The 20,036-nt window shown below is 38.6% G+C and overlaps 1 protein-coding gene across 1 annotated transcript in view; it reads left to right on the top strand.

Moving 5' to 3' along the window:
• TARP (TCR gamma alternate reading frame protein) overlaps positions 1-18,102 on the top strand; it is a 172,431-nt gene extending 154,329 nt beyond the window's left edge. Inside the window, exons 3-6 of the mRNA XM_074199206.1 lie at positions 4,410-4,451; positions 12,245-12,574; positions 15,957-16,001; positions 17,689-18,102. Coding sequence (XP_074055307.1) covers positions 4,410-4,451; positions 12,245-12,574; positions 15,957-16,001; positions 17,689-17,828 — 557 coding nt within the window. The 3' untranslated portion in view covers positions 17,829-18,102. The remainder of the gene's footprint in view (positions 1-4,409; positions 4,452-12,244; positions 12,575-15,956; positions 16,002-17,688) is intronic.
• The last annotated feature ends 1,934 nt before the right edge of the window (positions 18,103-20,036 follow it).

The raw sequence follows: 20,036 nt of genomic DNA, 5'->3' as shown, positions 1-20,036 counted from the left end.
GGGGACAAAGCTCATTGTGACAAGTAAGTGATTCAATTATGTCTCTACAAGTTAAAAAGGAGGATTCCATTCATTGAGAGAAGCCAAAGCCCACAGCCCCTGAATGTCTTTGAGAGAAGTGGCTATTTTCCAGGGGGGGCACTAGACTGAAATTAGCTAAGGGGGGAAATCATTTGGTTCTGGGTGGAAGGGGGGCAACTGACCAAAGTTTAGGGGAGATTGATTCTTAAAGGATTTTTTTCTGTGCCATTGTTGTCATCATTATTATATTTTTGCAAATGTGTTTGATAAAATTCTCTTGGTTAAAATGGTCTAAAATGCAAACCACTCTTCTCCTTTTTATGCTTATGTGTCCCTCTGACTTCACTGCGACTTCATATTGATTGCTTCAGATTCTATCATAGTAAGGAAAAGTGAGGGAAATTTTCTTAACATTCATCAAAATCTCATTATTAGCAAAAACAAGCCTGCAGAGAGCTAAATTATCACATTTTAGCCTAGGTTTTTTATATTATTGTAGAGGTTTTTTAAAGAGATCATTCACAAAGTATCCTATACATATATTGGCTTTCTGTCCTACCTCTGACTATACAGGAGGGATCAGCCATGTTCTCCTCAGCCAATGGGGCAGAACTGGTAACAATGGAAGAAATTGCAAGGAACCTTCTCAGAGCTGCAGGATCAGTGATAGTGAACTCCTGGTCACTAGACACCATCAAAGAACAGCTGGTTGAACACCTGATGGTTCCTTTATAATGAAATCGTATTGGGGGCATCAATTAGTCTCCATGTGACACAAATATGAAAAAGTTCTTAATTCATAGATCATACAAAAACAGCCAGGGGGAGTGGGTGAAAGTCAGAGTTTGTAGACCCAGACAGTCATCAAGTTCCCTATAAACTAGAAAAATCTAGTGACTCTGTGACAAGGTCTTCCAATAGAAAAGGTTGAACTTCCTAGTTGGGCAATCAAGTGAAATCCATGAACAGTAGTCTCTTGGATATCTCTCTCTTTTTAACTATTTTTTATTCATTTCTTTATTTTTCCAAGCATACATGGCTAGTTTTCAGCATTCATCTTTTTGAAAGTTTTTGAGTTACACATTTTTCCAGCATCCACTCTTCTCTCCCCACTTCCCATAGCAGCAAACGATCTGATATAGGTTGTAACCTCTTGGATATCTTTAAAACTTGCTGAGACTCAAGGGCCCTGGGTTCAGATCTCAACTCTGTCTCTGTGTGACTCTGAGAAGGTCACAGTCTCTTGATAGCTCTGTTAGCTCATCTTATAAAATGGGAGAATTTTCGAAGTGGGAGTTCTAGGCATCTGTCGCCTCTAGAGCAAGAGACACATATCTCTGTGTATGTACATATATAGGCATGCAAGAATCATGATCATTGTGTTTCAATGTATTTACTTTCCTTATACACTTAGGCATTTTTATTTTCAGAATTTAAAAGGATTTTCCTAAGAAGGGACACACAGACTTCACCAAATTGCTGGGAAAGAAATCTAGAACAAAAAATACAAAATGACTTCAAAAAGTCCTGGTCTAGACAATTAATGAGACCCGTCCAGGTCTAAATTTTATGAAAATAACAAGAAAGCTAACTTAATAGTATATAGTATATAGTTGCAGGATTTATGAAGAACGTTTCAGCCTGTTCTCTCATTTGATCCTTATAGCAATAATGTGACCACGATCCCTATTCCACAGATGGGAAAACTGAGGCTTAGAAAAACTCTCATCCAAAGTTACATATGTAGTGTCAAAGACAAAATCGAAACATGCCTAAACCATAGAGTAGGAATTCCCGACAAGATTCAGAGACAACAACTTCAAATAGAGAAGTGTCACCAAAAAACCCAACAAAAAGTCACCCAGGGCCTGGTCAGTCAGGACATTATTTAACTAGGAAGGAGGATATGGTGAAAAAAATGAGAAATGTACAGAGTCGATCCTGAGGTTACATTGGGGAACTAGTGTTCATTGGAAACATGGCTGAGAGTTGATCGATGCATGAAGAATTGACAGAACTAGCAGAGACACGGCTGATTCTGTCTCTGACTGTGGGCAAGCTCCTTGGGGAGATTTTGTCACTGGCTGCCCCACAGTGGGACGTGTTAAAGTCTTTGGTGAGGGGACAAAGCTCATTGTGACAAGTAAGTTGTTCAATTCTATTTCCACGAATTAAAAAGGAAGGTTCAGGTCATTGGGAGAAGCAAAAGCCCACAGCCACTGAATGTCTCTGAGTGAAGTGACCATTTCCCAGTGGGGCAGATGTGGACTCTAGCCTGAAGTTAGTTCAGTGGGGGAAACATATTGTTCTGGAGAGCAGAGGTGCCACACACCAAGCCTTAGGGGAGATCCTTGGTTACTTTAAAGGATTTTTTCGATGCCATTGTTGTCCTTGTCATTGCTGTTATATTTTATTTTTGCACATGTCCCTCTGCCTAAGGTACAAGCCAGCAACCATTCCATTTTTATGCCTGTATGCTTTTGACTTCACTGTGGCTTCAGTCATGGCATAAGATTCTACCATAAGGTAAGGAAAGGCTAGGGAAGGTTTCTTAGCATTCTTTAAAATCTCATTCATAGTAAAACCAAGAGTGCATATTCCTAAATGTAGCCCACTTTAACTGATGACTTTTTTATTGAGCTTTTCTTTGATTTAAAAGATCATTCAGAAAATACCACGAAAGTATATACTTCTTTTCTGTCACATATATGACTCTACTGGAGGAATCAGATAGGTTCTGACTAAGCTGTAAACATGTTTGGACCAATCTGTAAACATGTTTTTCAAAAATATGTATGTACAATGCTAACCTGACAGGTGGCCTCTGGGGGGAGGGGTGGTAGAAAAGGAATGAGGAAGGAAATTTTGTAATTTAAAAATATACACATACGTATAAATGAAAAAATAAATTTATCAATTTAAAAAGGAATAAAGGAAAATGGAATCAGATAGGTTCTACTTACTCCTGGGAGCCCAATGAAAAGCAAAAGGAGATAGGAACTTCATCTGGGAACTTAGTCTGGGAAAATTTTCCCCCTCAGAGCTTCAGGACTCAGTGATAGTCAGCTCCTGGTCACTAGACATCATCAAAGGAAAGGTGGATGAATTAAAAGTAAATTATTAAAAAAAGATAACCAAGAGAGACTTATTAATGACTTCAACCAATGAACTTCAAAGTTGGTCAAACAGGTTGAAGCCCTTAACAGGCTTAAAATTTACTTTTTATTCATTCATTTATTTCTATTTCCAACCACATGCAAAGATGGCCTTCAGCATTCATCCTTTGGAAAGGTTTTGAGCTCCACACTTTTCTACCACCTGCCCTTCCCTCCCCCTCCCCAGGGCAGCAAATAATCTGCTAAATGTTCTAACCTCTTGAATATCTTTAAAAATGGCTGAGACTTCGGGGACCTGTGCTCAGATCAATACTCTGTCTCTTATTGCCTCCTTCTGTGACATGGAATAGCTTCCACTCCCTTGGAACCTCTATTAACTCAGAAAATGGAGCACTTTGAGAGGTGTTAATTCATAAAATGGAGGAATTTTAAAGATATGAGGAGGCTGTATATCTCTACATGTGTGTTTGCAAATACATGTATGTATGTAAGGTGATCACCATATTACCATGACCTTCCTTTCCTTGGACTCCCATACATTTCATTTTAGCTATTTAAAAGCATTGTTCCAGTAAGGGACCCACAGACTCCCCAAAGTTCTGATAATGGAACCCACAAAATATCTAAAGAAGTCCTGGTCTTGAAAATTACTAAGATCCTGCCCAGGTCTAAATGCCATGAGGATAACAGGAAAGCTGGCTTGAGTGTAGGCACAAACTGCCAGTTTTTAATAAGGCACTTATGCCTTTCTCTAATTTCTTCCTTATAGCAACGAGGTGACCATGATCCCTGTTCCACAGATGGAAAAATCTGAGGCTTAGAAAAATAAGTGACTTGCCCAAAGTCACACATGCAGTGTCAAAGGCAGGATGGGAACCTGAGTCTCTTCAGTCTCAGTTCCAATCTCTTTTCTGCCTCTACCATACAGCAGGAATTCCCACAAGATATAGAGACAACAATTTCAAATGGGAAGAGTCTCAAGTGCAAAAAAAAAAAGTCACCGGGTCAGAGTCACTCAGGGCATTCACCATTTGACTGCTTGGAAGGAGAATATGGCTAAAACATGAGAGACTGACAGCGAGGCAAAGCTAAGGTCACCTTGGAGAACTGGTGTTAATTGGCAACATAGACTCAGTAGATTTATGGAGAATTAATAGACAAGAAAACTAGCAGAGAGACAACCCTTGAGTGCAGCAGTGGGTCTTGGTTCCATCTCTGACTTTGGGCGAGTTCCTTGGGGGGTTTTTGTTGCTGACTGTCCCACAGTGGGACGTGCTAAAGTCTTTGGTGAGGGGACAAAGCTCATCGTGACAAGTAAGTGGTTCAATTCTATTTCCACTAATTAAAAAGGAAGGTTCGATTCATTGGGAGAAACAAAAACCCACAACCACTGAATGTCTGAGTGAAGTGGCCATTTCCCAGTGGGGCAGATGTGGACACTCACCTGAAGTTAGCTCAGTGGGGGAAGCATATTGTTCTGGAGAGCAGAAGTGCAACACATCAAGCCTTAGGGGAGATCCTTGGTTACTTTAAAGGATTTTTTTGATGCCACTGTTCTCCTTGTCGTTGCTGTTATATTTTATTTTTGAACACGTCACTGGTAAAATTCTCTGCCTAAAGTGCAAGGCAGCAGCCTTTACATTTTGGGGCCTATATGACTTATATTTCACTGTGACTTCATAGTCATGGCATAACATTCTACCATAAGGTAAGGAAAGGCTAGGGAAGGTTTAGCATTCATTAAAATCTCATTAATACAAAAAATCAAGAATGCCTATTACTAAATATGGCCTATCTTAACCGATGATTTTTTATTATTTGAGATTTTCTTTGATTTGAAAGATCATTCAGAAGGTACCACGAATATATATTTATTTTCTGTCTTATATATGACTCTACTGGAGGAATCAGATAGGTTCTGACTAATCTATAAACATGTTTGGACTCATCTGTAAACATGTTTATGAAAATCATGTATATACAATGTTAACCTGACTGGTAGCCACTGAAGGCAAGGGTGGAAAGAGAGGGGGGGAAGGAAATTTTGTAATTTAAAAATATACATGTGCATACAGATGAAAATTAAATAAATCAATTTAAAAAGAAAAAAGGGAAAATGGAATCTGATAGGTTCTACTTGGCCCTGGGAACACAATGAAGAGTAAAAGGAGATAAGAACACCATCTGGGAGATTAGTCTGGGAAAAATTTCCCCCTCAGAGCTTCAGGACTCAGTGATAGCTCCTGGTCACTAGACATCATCAAAGGAAAGGTGGATGACCACCTTATGGTTCTTTTCTAAAAAAAATTAATTGATGAAATTAGCCTCCATTTCACACAAATGTGAAAAACATTCTTAATTTACAGATCATACAAAAACAGGCAGGAAGAATGGGTGGAAGCCAGAGTTTGCCAATCCCATGTCCAAATTGTAATCAAACTCCCTGTAAACTAGAAAATTCTAGGGATTGGTGACTCTAGGACAATGACTTCGATGTAAGAGGTGAACTTCAAAGATGGTCAAATAGATTGAAGCCCTTAACAGGAGTCTCTTGGTTATCTCTCTTTTTAAAAATTTACTTTTTATTCATTCATTTATTTATTTTTCCAACAACACGCAAAGGTGGCTTTCAGCATTCATCTTTTTGAAAGGTTTTGAGTTCCACATTTTTCTACCACCTGCCCTTCCCTCCCCCTCCCCAGGGCAGCAAATAATCTGCTAAATGTTCTAACCTCTTGAATATCTTTAAAAATGACTGATACTTTGGGGACCTGTGCTCAAATCAAAACTCTGTCTCTTATTGCCTCCTTCTGTGACATGGAGTAGCTTCCATTCCCTTGGAACCTCTATTAACTCAGAAAATGGAGCACTTTGAGAGGTGTTAACTCATAAAATGGAGGAATTTTAAAGATATGAGGGGGCTGTATATCTCTACATGTGTGTTTGCAAATACATGTATGTATGTAAGGTGATCACCATATTTCCATGACCTTCCTTTCCTTGGACTCCCATACATTTCATTTTAGCTATTTAAAAGCATTGTTCCAGTAAGGGACCCACAGACTCCCCAGAGTCCTGATAATGGAACCCACAAAATATCTAAAGAAGTCCTGGTCTTGAAAATTACTAAGATCCTGCCCAGGTCTAAATGCCATGATGATAACAAGAAAGCTGACTTCAATATAGGCACAAACTGCCAGTTTTTAATAAGGCACTTTATGCCTTTAATTTCTTCCTTATAGCAATGAGGTGACCACAATCCCTGTTCCAAAGATGGGAAAACCTGAGGCTTAGAAAAATAAGTGACTTGCCCAAAGTCACACATGCAGTGTCAAAGGCAGGATGGGAACCTGAGTCTTCAGTCTAATTTCCAAAGCCTTTTCTGTCTTTACCATAAACCAGGAATTCCTCATGGGATTCAGAGGCAATACTACTTCAAATTGAGATGTGTCTCAAGTGCAGAAAATAAAGTCATCCAGGCCATAGTCACTCAGGAGATATTGGACTACTTGGAAGGAGAATATGGCTTTATAAGGACTTAAAGGTGTCATCCATGGCTTCTTACCACCAAGAAATAAATGTCAGAACATTTACTGTGATCAACATTCAGTTTCCTCCTGCAGTTTTTAAATCTTTGCAGATTCTCTAACTAATTGAATCATTAGGAAAATATGAAATCATTAGGAAAATCATGTAATCAAAAGGAGTATTTTGAGAGAAGTAAGGAAGAAATGGGGGTAAAAAGAGAAGGAAAGATCTAGAAATAGACAGAGAATCAACCCTATGTTGTACATTGGAGAACTGATGCTAATTGAAAACATGGCTGAGACTTGGTAGATTTATGGAGAATTGACAAACAAGAAAAACCCCACAGTGTGAGCCCCACACTGTGCCTTCTGGCTCCACATGGTACCCTGGTTCTGTCTCTGACTGTAGGCAAGCTCCTTGGGGGCTTTTTGCCACTGGCTGCCCCACAGTGGGACGTGTTAAAGTCTTTGGTGATGGAACAAAGCTCATAGTGACAAGTAAGTGGTTCAATTATGTTTCCACTAGTTAAAAAGGAAGGTTTGATCCATTGAGAGAAGCAAAAACCCATCACCTCTGACTGACTGCTAGTGAAGTGGCCATTTTCTAGTGGGGCAACAATGGGCACTCAACTGAAGTCAGTTCAATAGGAGGGAATCATTTTGTTGTGGAGAGCATGGATGCAACAGACCAAGGCTTAGGAGAGATCCTAGATTACTTAAAAGAATTTTTTCTGAGCCGTTGTTGTCATTGTCATTGTTGCTATATTTTATTTTTGCAAATGTCCTTGATAAAATTCTCTGAATAAAAACAATCTAAGGTGCAAGCCAACTTTCCCATTTTAATGCCTATATGCCTTTGATGTCACTATGATTTCTTAATGATAGTATAAGATTCTACCATAGTAAGGAAAGATTGGGGAAATTTTCTTAACATCTTTTAAAATTTCATTAATAGTAAAAACAAGATTGCAAGGAACTTAATGTATCATTCTTTCAGCTATGTTTTTTAATTATTTAAGTTTTCTTTGATTTAAAAGATCATTCACAAAGTACCCTATGCATGCATTAACTTTCTGTCATACCTATGACCATACAGGAGGGATCAGCCATGTTCTGGTTGACCCAGGGCAGAATTAGAAGCAATGGGACAAATTGCAAAGAAGCAGCTTTGTCTAGAAAGAACTTCCTCCTCCAAGCTGCTGGTCTAAGAGTTCCTGGTCACTGGTTATCATGATAGTACAGCTGGATGGCCACCAGATGGTTCTTTTCTAATGAAAATTATTTGTGGGACTTTTGGTTTGCCTCTATTTGACCCAAATGTAGAAACTATTCTTAGCTCACAGATCATATCAAAACTGGCATGGGGAGTGGGTGGGAGCCAGAGTTTGCTGACCATGTGCCCAGATGACCATCAAATTCCCTGTAAAAAAAGAAAATTCAAGAGTCAGTGAATGACTGTGACAATGACATCAATGGAAAAAGTTAAACTTCATAATTGGGCAATCAGGTTGGAGTCAAAAACAGGAGTCTCTTGGATATTTTTTAAATTGCTGGGAAGGGAACTCAGTTCAAATCACAACTCTACTGCTTATTCCCTCTTTGTGAGATTTTGTGTAAGGCATAATCTCTCCTGTTAACACATCTAAAATGGAGGAGTTTTATGGCCAGTGGCTCTAGGCATTTGTCAACTTAAGCTAAACATTCATATAGATATACAGATATATCTCTAGGTATATGTGCCTATATCCTTGTACTTAGGTACAGTGATCATTGTATTTCCATGCACCTACTTTCCCTTTGCTACTATGCATCTTATTTTATGTATTTAAAAAAAATTAATTCCATGAAAGAGTCGATAGACATCACCAAATTGCCGTCAACACAAAAATATATCTTCAGAAATCCTGGTCTAGACAGGATGATAATATATAATATATAATATAATTCCATGTTAATAACAAGAAAATTGACTTGTAGATAGGTAAGTTTCCAGTCTTGATGCTGCCTCTGCCTGGGCTCCTTAGATGATTTTTTGTAGCTGGTTGCCCCATAGTGGGACATGTTAAGGTCTTTGGTGGAGGAACAAAGCTCGTTGTAACAAGTAAGTTTGTCAGTTATACTTCCACTCCTTTCTAGGTACCTCAGATCTAAAATGAGTTTTGGTCATTTGGAAAACTGAAACGTTATTGAAACATGAGTTAACTGTTTTCCAGTAGGTATGGCTGTGAGGATATGGCAGAAATGAGTGGGAATGGGAAAATCAGTTTGTTCTGAAGGGAATGCTCATTGTAACGCTCACTTTTCATTATTTTTGAATATTGACAAATGAAACTAATGAAATCCTCTAGATAAAAAACTAAGATACAAATCAAGTTTCACATTTTGTTAACTAATTCCTCCAGTTCTTTTGATTCTGGTATAGATACTTACCATGTATGTGGCTCCTGGATGGTAAAGAAAGGTTGAGGAAATGGATGGATTCCATTTTGCAATTCTTGTAATCAATTAAAACTTCATGAGCATTAAAAATAACATTGAGTGAAGCTAAATTTATCACATTTGACTGATGATTACCCAAGGCATGATTATAATAACTTAAGTGGGTCAGATTCAAGATTAGAAGGAAGTGTTTTGTTGGTTTGGGGTAAATGTCAAGTCAAGGCTTAAATTAAGAGTCAGAGGACCTTGAAATTGAATTCTGCTTCTGCCACTTACTGTGTGACCTTGGGCAGCTAATTTCCCCTTGTTAGACCTCTAAGATTACCTTCCTCTGCTGATGTGACTTTAAAAATTGCCCCCCTTTTTGTTAGGAATGCTGCTTGGTATTACACACAGAGAGAGAGAGAGAAAGAGAGAGAGAGAGAGAGAGAGAGAGAGAGAGAGAGAGACCGACCAAATAGTCTGGGTTCATGGAAGGCCATGTATTGACTTAGAAAATGACAAATTAACACAAATTTACATTGTGTTGTTTTCGTTATTTTTGTTGAACATTTTCCAATTATACTTTCATTGGGTTTGCTCTACACTCTGGAGTTTTACAATGGTGTGTTTGACACCTCTAGACTAGATGTCTTCCTACTTATAGATTTGGAGTACAAAGGTAAAGAATTTTAAATAATTTTACAAAGATGCTTGATCATTCTTCTATAATTTATCAGATCATTCAGTCTACAAATTATATTTCTCTTTTCAATCTGATACTACAGTTTTGTTATTGCAATTTACTTATTTTTCAGTACTTTGTGGGTTCTGCTAATTTCTTTGGTGAGCATTGGTTTCTAAGACACAGTTTCTCAACAGTCTTCACGAATGTCTCCAGCTCCTCAATCCCATCTGACCACCAAATCATCAATTTATGGGCTTCACCCAACATGGTTTCGGGATGATTTGAGGATAGTGGGCACACAGCTTGGTGCCCATCCATTGACATAATCTTTAAGAAGCAAGATCTCCCCAAGGACATGAACTAGCATAAGTGTAGGATCTTAGTGAAGAGTTTAAGGAAATATTGATGAATTCATTGACTTTTTTCTTTCCTTCTGGAAAAAGCTTCATTAAGATATCATAGTCAGTCCTAGTGATATAGTCAGTTCTTAAAAGAGTATCGAGATCCATTAGCCTCTTCATGGGTTATCATTTACAATGTAAGTTATAATTAGAAGGGATCTAGAACAATCCCTAACTAGACAGACATAATCAAGATGGGGATAGGGGTTGGAGGAGAAATTAAATATACCTATTTGAAAGATGCTGAGTTACATAGAAAATTTCCAATTATTAGGTAAATTCAATATAAGAAAAGACATGAAAAATTGTAGAATTCTTCCAATGGAAGTCTTCAAAAATATTTAAAACTCAAAACAAACTTCAGGAGGCAAAAGCTTTTTTGAAAACACCAATAGAATCATTTCTGTGAAAGGTTTTGAACAAGATACAATGCATTACTAATGTTAAATATATATAAATATATATATCAACATACAAAATAATGATATAGAAAATAAAAACAACAGTTATTCTGGAAAACAATGACTGCTAGGGGGAAAAGAACATATTTTATCAATAGAAGGCAACTTTGGAGATTTAGAATGATTTTTTACACATTGCTTTGCTTTTCAAACTTACGAATGTGAAATAATAGAGTCTTAAATAATCAAGTCGTTTTTCTTGTGAAAAAATCAAGAAAAATATAAACTTAGAAACTGAGCAGAATTTTTAAATAATATTTTCTCCCAAAATGGAAAAACAATTTTTAACATTCGTTGTTTTGTGAAGCTTTGGGTTCTAAATTCTAACCCACTCCCCCTTCTTCCCCCTTCCCTGAAATAGTTAGCAATCTCATATGCGCAACTATCTAAAACATTTTAAAATTTGTCATTTTGTGCAAGAAGACTCAAACAAAAGAAAAAAGAAAGTGAATATGGAACATGTTGGTCTGTACTCACATAAGATCAGTTCATTCTCTACAGGTGGATAACATTTTTTCATTATGAATCCTTTGGGATTGTCTTGGTTCATTGTCTAATTAAGAGTAGTCAAGTCAAACATGGTTCTTCATAGAACAATATTGTTTCTGTGTACAGTGTTATTGATACAATATTGTAATATCGTTACTGTGTACAATAATCTCCTCATCCTGCTCCCTTCACTTTGTATCAGTTCACAGAAGTCCTTCCAGGTTTTTCTGAAATCATCCTTCTTGTCATTTCTTATAGAACAATAATATTCCATTACATTCAAATACCAAAAGTTTTTCAGCCATTCCCCAATCAATGGGTATCCCCCTCAGTTTTCAATTCTTTGCACCAGAAAAAGATTTGCTATAATTTTTTTTCTGACCAGCATTTTTGAGAATTTGAAAGCTCAGTATACAAGTTCAAAGGCAAAGTGGCAGTCTGTCATTCTTCCATGATGCACAGATGTGAAATTCCCTTTGGCAAAAATATAATATCCTTTGTTAAATTTTCCCCAAGCATTTGAGGCTTTAGAAAATCAAATAAATTAGGTGACGTTAGAATTAGGTCTATAGAGAGAAAAATTGGTTTCTCAGCATTACCTGGAAAAAAATCTGATTTAATATATCTAAAAAAAATTTACAGGCCAATCAATTCACAAAAACAGTCTTTCTTAATACCATCTCCCATTCCAAAGGTCAGATTTTCTAATGTCCCACAACATCAAAACAGAAATAATGTGATAAAAGTTTTTAAGGGGCTGTCATCTGGAAGAAGATCTCACCCTGTTCTGTTCCTAGACCTGAGAAGACATAACTGAGTTGGAAAGAGGCAAATTTCTACCCAATATCTTTCTAAAAATTCAAGCTAACTTCAGAAGTAGTGGCTTTCTCATTATTGGACATCTTTGATGAATAGCTGGAGGGTCATTTGAGTATGGCATATGGGGAACTTTCGTCAGTTTTGGGTTGGATTAGATGACCATTCTAGTTCTTTTCAACTTTGAAGTTCTGTAAATCTAAAACTGGTGTCCTAGCAAGGCCTAAGGGGCATCTCTCCTTTTCCCCAAAGTTAGCCTTTCAGTTTTTCTTAAAATTACCATTGTGCTCTTTTGTTTTCTCTACAGGTTCTAATATTCCAAAAAAACCACCAAATCCCATATTTTTTCTTCCTACTTCAGAGGAGATAAATTCAAAAAAATCTGGGACCTACATTTGTCTGCTGGAGGATTTTTTCCCTGGTGTCATTAAAACATATTGGAAAGAAAATGATAATTCACACCCTCTGGATGCACAGGTTGGACCTGTCACTAGGGTCAACAATTTATACTCACAGATTAGCTGGGTGACTGTATCAGAAGACACCCTGAAAAAAAATCTTTCTTACTTCTACCAGCATGAGGGGTTTGATGCAGGACAAGGGGCCAAGGAGATCCCTGTTCCTTCAATTGCTAAAGGTATGTTTCCAGGTCTCAGGCCTCTTGAGTGGGGAAGGATGACTCCACATTTGTCCACACTGGCTTCTCCCACTTCAGGTATTTTCCATAAATAAGATCAGGAACTGGTCTCATTGCTCAGTAAAAGTCCTGCCCAGCCTCCCAAAGCCAATCGATTATGCATCAAATACTTGTAGGATGTGTTCAGTTCTGCAGTTACAAACTGAAAATAAAAAGAGCCACAGTATTCAAAAAGTTTATATTCTAATAGGGAAGGAGAGAGAGAGAGAGAGAGAGAGAGAGAGAGAGAGAGAGAGAGAGAGAGAGAGAGAGAGAGAGAGAGAGAGACAGAGACAGAGAGAGAGAGACAGAGAGAGACAGAGAAAGAGACAGAGAAAGAGACAGAGACAGAGACACAGAGAGACAGAGAGAGACAGAGAGAGAGAGACAGAGAGAGAGACAGAGAGAGAGAGAGGGGGAATAAAAAAGATACATAGGTAAGCCACCTGACTGTTAGGACTGAATTACCTGGTCCATAACTAGACTGAATGGACCAGACAGAATTGGGACGATTACATTGAAAGACCTGGGTGGACCATTAAGTGCTATATCAAAGTATGTTATTTTGTTTCTCTTATAAAAGAGAGACTTTCAATGTCTTCTTTGTCTTTAACCCATGAAAATATCTAATTTTTTCCTTTTTAACATTAATCATTATTTTCCTTCCAACCAAACCACTAAAGGAAAAGCAAATACATCTAAAGTTCACATAGTTAGATAAAATCATGTCATGCGGTCAACAGACAGATCTCACATCAAGCATTCTTACATCAAACCAGTAGTATCAAGATCCTGCCCCCCAATTGGGTTTTAGTAAATCCTGTGGGGAGAGGCAAAAGTAAAGCCCTCTGGTTACATAGGGCTGATGGGGAGAGTTTCATCTACCAAATGGCTCCATAGAAAAATCAAAAGACAGAGAGAGTCAAGGGGCCTGGGTTCTCATTATACACTCCTGTCCAGACCTCTGCAAACTGTAGGAAGATGCACTCTCTTCCCTGCCTTTTCAAGGAACAAAGTCCCCTTTGTGACATTAAATTCTTCAGGACACCCTACATGAGAATCATATTAGTAGTAGTAGTAGTAGTAGTAGTAGTAGTAGTAGTAGTAGTATCAATTCTCTGGTACAAAAAAATCAATCCACATTTATTAAGCATTTATTATGGGCCAAGTACATTTATAATGGTTGGTGAAATGAAAAGAGGCAAAATATATGACGACAACATACTATGACTTCAGTAACACTTAACTGTCCTATCTAGCAACGAAGGCATTGCCTAAAAGTTACATTTGAATCAATAGGGTGAAGAGCAGGCATGTGACCATTATTCAGGCAAAAAAACAAAACTCAACAGGGCGGCAAAGCAAAACACCCCAACCGTCACAGGCCCAAGGACACAAGCAATCGAGGTTCAGTTTTGTCTGGTTACTGACCAGTTAGTCAATAAAATGAATCCATCAACTTTTTTATACAGACATAACCCAGGAGCCCCAGAGAAGGGCCAGAGGTAGGAAGAGTCAGGGTAGAGATGACGAAAGGATAGAGGCAGTCGTGGTCATTTCCCTGAACCTGGTTCAGAACTGCATGACTCTTATACGCGTTCCAGTGAGTCATTCTTTTAAATGTATTGATTACTTTGGTTGTGAGAGGTATCCATTTTTTTAACGTAGATGTAAATTTCAAAACCAATAAGGAAACCAGCCTTGAGTGACCCTTATATAAGGAAGCTGCTTATGAATTCCCAGACGATTTGCAAATACAAATAATTTGTCACTTAAATGAAGTTTTCTCAAAAGATTATGAGAAATTTTATAATAAACAGAGCAATTAATTAGAAAATCATGCTTCCTTGAAGTTGATCAGGAAAAACCACTGGGCCAGACCCCTCTTGGTAAATAAATGGTTTCAGTGTCAGGTTTGATTTTGATTTTTTTTTTAATATAGCCAGGACAATTTCTTCCATTTGTCATTTGTCTTTGGTCCTAGACACTCTGCTGTCACTCCATTTCCCAAGTGTAGAAATACAAAATTCAAACTGAGAATCCAATGCTCAAGAAGGTACAATGGGAAGGAGACTAGACTTGAAATCAGAGGGCTCAGGTTCAAATCCAGACTCTGTCCTTTGTGACTGTGGACAAGTACCTTCACTTGCCATGGTTTCTCTGTCTACGAAATAAATGAATTAGGTTATTGAGGTTCTATTTTTTTTTTAATTCATGGACCATTTTGGCAACCGGATGAAACTTATGAATCCTTCTAAAAATAATGTTTTATGCCTAAAAATGAAATGCAGGGGAAATAGGAGGAAAGCAATTACATTGAAATAAATCCATTTTACAAAAAGTTCATAGATTCCAGGCTAAGACCTCCATTCTAGATAAATGCTAAGCTCTCTCCTAGCTCATTTACTGGCCAAATATTTAACGATGATTCCACTGAAGGGAATATGTTTCAGCATTTTCCCAACAAAATAGCAACTCCAATTGTCCACTAGTCACTATAATAGCAGTGTAACAATGCAATGTATATGTGCTTATTTTTAATTGTTAAATTATATTAATAGTTAAATTCTAAGGAAAAAAATTAATAATCACATATGAAGGAGAGAGGGGACCCATAGATATCCTCACTGGAAGATTTCCAAGGGTGATTTGATCACATATTGAAAACACAAAGACTGAACAATCCCTGCCCTCAAGCTGCTTACCTGCCACTGGGACAATGGTTGCAGATAAGTCAATGTAAGGGACATAGAACTCATGGAAAAACCATTTCAAAGAGAAGAGTAATTGTGTCAGTCTCATAGGGCCCACACTAACCAAACTTGAGGGAGTTACTGTCCACTCAAGAAATCAATTGCCTTAATCACTGTGTCCAACCCTTGAAGGGAGGAACCCAGGCCTGGGTCCTAGCATCTATTCAGGAGATAAGCACTCTATTTTTCTGACTGGCCTAAGTGATCTACAAGCTGTCTTCTAATTTTACATAAAGCTTAGTTCTTATTCATTGATTGACTACCATTTCCTGAAGAAATTAATTTTCTTCGTCCAAGCAGTCAGACCATCCATGTCTACAGCTAATAACACATGGTCCTTGAAGGAGATGCCAATTTGTCTAATAAAATGTTTCCTATTTGGCTCATCAGTACTGCCATATGTCAGATCCCAACAATGGAACTGAGTCCCATGAAGGAGAACAGAAAAAGCATTTATTACTTGTTAAGAATCTTGCCAAAGACCTGTGGTTTTCTTTTTTGGATAATGTGGATGTCTTTAGGTTGGCGTAAACATACAGAGCTAACACAATGCAATTTTTGTCTGATTTTCACTCTTTTTCTTACTTTAGAATCCATTAAAAATAACTGTGAGAATACTGAAGCCAAGACTAAAGGTAAGCTACACATTAAGTGGCTTTTGAAACCTAGAGGAGTTTTAACACGTGATCAACTCAGCTTTTTAGTTCTGGGGATGTGGGGAAGCAGGGAAGGTTCCTGGGGTCTGACACTGAACGTTGCAGGGAAACAAAGACAGTTGACTTGTCTATGTAAGAGCATGCCCTTGTCATAATCAGATTGTACAGATCTTGAGATTAAGGACTTCTGGGAACAGAAGCTTGGAAATTTTTGACTGATGGGGGCCCGGGAAGTGGCTGGCCTGGGGGTCCAGGTCAACCTGAGAGGGAATAACACGACATAAATGAGCTTGTTTCCCAGCTGCAGCCTTGACTAGTAGGATGCAAATAAGGCTGAGTCACTGGTCTCAGTTTCTGGGTGAACAAAATGGCAATCTCGTAATCAGGAAAACATCCATTCATATCCTGGATAGTCACTAGTTTAGAGTATCCACCTCAGGTATTCACAAAGACTATTTGTGCCCGACCTGTGGTAGAGCATTCTGAGCTCGGCACACACACTCAAACATATTTGTCTCAACCATAGTGATGTCGTTTTGGTCTTCTTTGATAATGAAGGACCAACTAACCAACCAACCAACCAACGTACTCTTTATTGCTTGTCAGTTTGCTTAGATTATCTGAGCCTCGGTGTTCCTATCTGTATAATGGGGACTATGATACTTAGTTGTCTTGAGGAGAACATTTTATAAATCTTATTCATTCTATGTGCCTGGGCCTCATCGTTATAACATGGGGGAGAGGGTAAACTGTAGGATATCTAAGATCTTTTCCAGATCTAAATCTAATGAAACAAATTCAAGCTCTGTTTTCACTCAACCACTCATTTATGGGGTGATGATGGAAGGATTCCTATCCCATCCGCCATTAATCCACTCTGTCCCATCAGACAAGTCACATAGAATCATGGACTATTAGAGTGGGAAGGGATTCAGAGATGGCCCAGGTCCAAACCCTCATTTTATGGTTGAAGATTCAGGGCCAGAGAGAAGAAGTGACTTGGTCATGCAGCAACTTCTCATAATAAAAGTTTCCTCAGAAACTCGGACTCAGGGTCAAAAAACTTTTAGCTGGCAAGGGTTGTCTTTAGAGGCATTTGGGTCTTGATTAGCTCTTGGTTGGGCACACTTCAAGCCTCCAATGCAGATCCGGTTAAGGATGGTAACAATAAAAATGCCACCCATTTGTATTGGATGCTTAACGTCCCAATGGGTTTTTGGAATTTTAATAGTTCCAAATAAGAGAATAAGAGGGAAACAGCCAAAGTTCTGTCTGACTCAGCAGCTGGAGATGGTCACCAGCTACAGATCTAGAAGACACTAGAAACTAAATCTCCTTACTTGCAACACTGTCTTCTTTACCCTAGACTTGTGACATCAAATTCAAATCAAAATGGGGGGGGGGGGGGGAAGCTAGGTGGCACAGTGGATAAAGCACTGGCCCTGGAGTCAGGAGGACCTGAGTTCAAATCCAGCCTCAGACACTTAATTGCCTAGCTGTGTGACCTTGGGCAAGTCACTTAACCCCACTGCCTTAAATAAATTTAAAATTTTCCTTTCTGGTGCTGTCCCTATCAGATCCCAGGTTCTCTGGCTTCTGTTTCCAGTCCTTTGATCCCATATCTCTTAAAAGGCCAAGCAGAACTAACCTGACTCTCTGTCTTTAGTCTTCCAGGAGATGCATTTTGCCAACATGTCAGCCTTTTATACCTATTCCATCCTGCTTGTGAAGAGTACCATCTACTTCGCTATTATCCTCTTCTTCCTGTACCAAAAGAAAGCAACTGGGAGCCAGGGGAAAAAATAGGCATGCTGTGATGCCCATCAGTTCATTTGTCTGCATATTCCCATTTGTCTTCTGCAGAAGTGGGCAGTAGGCATACTGTTGGTTCTCACTATTTAACTTTTGCTTAGCAACACAATTTGGTGATAACTTGGAAAATGCAAGTGGGTTTCTTTTCATCTGTTGGACAAACAGGAAATTTTAGCTTGTAAAAATCTGTTCTTTTGAGCTTTGCTCTAGATAAAAATGTACCTCCTTACTGATAGATCTCTCCCCAATAAAAACAACTAATTCTCTCCTTTTGTGTCAGTTCTTTTAGTCCAACTGAAAAATGTTACCCAGCAATGGGATGATGATGGCCAGGTGGCACAGTGGATAGAGTACTGGCCTTGGATTCAGGACAGGAGTTAGACTATGGCCTCAGACACTTTCCACTTACTAGCTGTGAGACCTTAGGCAAGTCCCTTAATACTGATTGCCTTGCACCCAGGGCCATCTCGTCATCCTGACTCATCTCTGGCCACTGGATCCAGATGACTCTGGAGGAGAAAGTGAGGTTGGTGACTTAGCACAGTATCCCCCTCACTCAAATCCAATTCATGTGTTTGCCATGGCCTCACCTCCCCGATGTCATGGTCTTCTTCAAAAATGAAGGACAAAGAACCCCCTCTGAAGCACTTTCAGGTGTACACACACTTGATACACATTATTGCCTTGGAGTCTTAAATAACCCTGTGACTTAGGTATTTTTTTAACAAGCCTAGGAAGCAGGCACTATTATTATCATTTCTATTTTACAAATAGGGGAAACTGAGGCAGAATGGGGTGAATTGCCTAAGTCACATGAAGTTTCTCACCTAGCTGCTGAGCTGCCAAGCCTCACTGGTGGCTTATTTCCTTGACAAGAGAAACCCAAGCTTTAGGATACTGGTTCCCTCCCTCATTGGTGAAGGCTATTAATTGAATTTTTCCTAAATGCATGATGGGAAATTGGAACAAGGACTGCCTTCCTTCCAAAATATACCTTCTTTGGCATTGAGTCAAATGAGCTGTGCTGCCTACTGCATCTGTGACCTGGGGCAGGTCACTCTAATTTCCCATCTCTAAGATCTTTTCGTTATTAATGTGTACACAGAATTGAGACAGAGAGATCCCTGAATAAAATCCAGAAAAGTTAGTTATGAAGCTGATGCTGTCGATTTTTAGAAGTTTGGAAGCAACACTCAAAGTCAAACAGGGTAGTCAATCATGCCTCATTCCTAGAATCTCTGTAATTGAGGAGGAGCATGCAATCTAAGCAAAAAGACATATTATTTCCAAGGCATAAGAAAATCTCAGGTGGAAATGAGGCTCCAGTAGGATTCAACATGAAATCTTGGCATCTCCAGCAATGGAACCGAGTCCTGAAATTACTTTCTTTTTAACTTTCAAAAGGACATAGAAGGATGGAGAGAATTTTCCAAGGTTCATTTAGTTGAGTCACATTCACATTGAGGAAGGAACCATAAAGTGTTGGGCCTTGTTCAGTGACTGGGCATAGCAAGTCACAGAGCTTGAAAAAACCTCAGAGTTCTTAGTTGAACCCCCTTGCTTTACAGATGAGGGAACCAAGACCCAGATGTGGGAGTGACTTGCCTCAGGTCACACAGATGGTAAGGGGCAGAAGTCCTGTTTAGGTCAACGATTTAATATTATGACTTATTCAGGATTATGTATCTAGAGTAGATAAGTCCCATTACTGCTAATTAGTCCATCCTCATTATGCAAATTAAATTATTTCCCTTTGGTCACAGAGACAGTGGTAGGGACAGGATTCTAGTCTTTCAGTCTTTTGGCCTTCATGTCTTTCTCTGTATGAGTTGAATTGATGGTTAAGATCCTTCCCTGCCCTAACATTACATGGGTATGAGCCTAATGAAGAGTAAAAGAGGCAAATGACAACCTTAAAAGAGACAAAGAATGCTGATGTACATAGAGAAACCCTTAGAAGCTTGGGGTCTAGGTTGTAAACAAAGTCAGAATGGTTCCTCTCAAGTGATCTTGGAGAAAAAAGAGATCCCCCACTCCTCAGTCTGCTGCTGGCCCACTTCAAAGACCATCTAGCAGAGGTGAATTAGAATGTCATCAGAAAATACTTTTAAAAATTCTCATGCATACTATCCTAAGCAATAATGTTTCATTAAAATTCATGTGTGTATGTGTGTCCTTCCTTGTCTCTCAGCTGTAGTCAAC

Source organism: Macrotis lagotis, chromosome 8, assembly GCF_037893015.1.
Source record: "Macrotis lagotis isolate mMagLag1 chromosome 8, bilby.v1.9.chrom.fasta, whole genome shotgun sequence".
Taxonomy (NCBI): domain Eukaryota; kingdom Metazoa; phylum Chordata; class Mammalia; order Peramelemorphia; family Peramelidae; genus Macrotis; species Macrotis lagotis.
The sequence above is the reverse complement of the archived record's forward strand: the minus strand, read 5'-3'. Positions and strand labels throughout refer to the sequence as shown.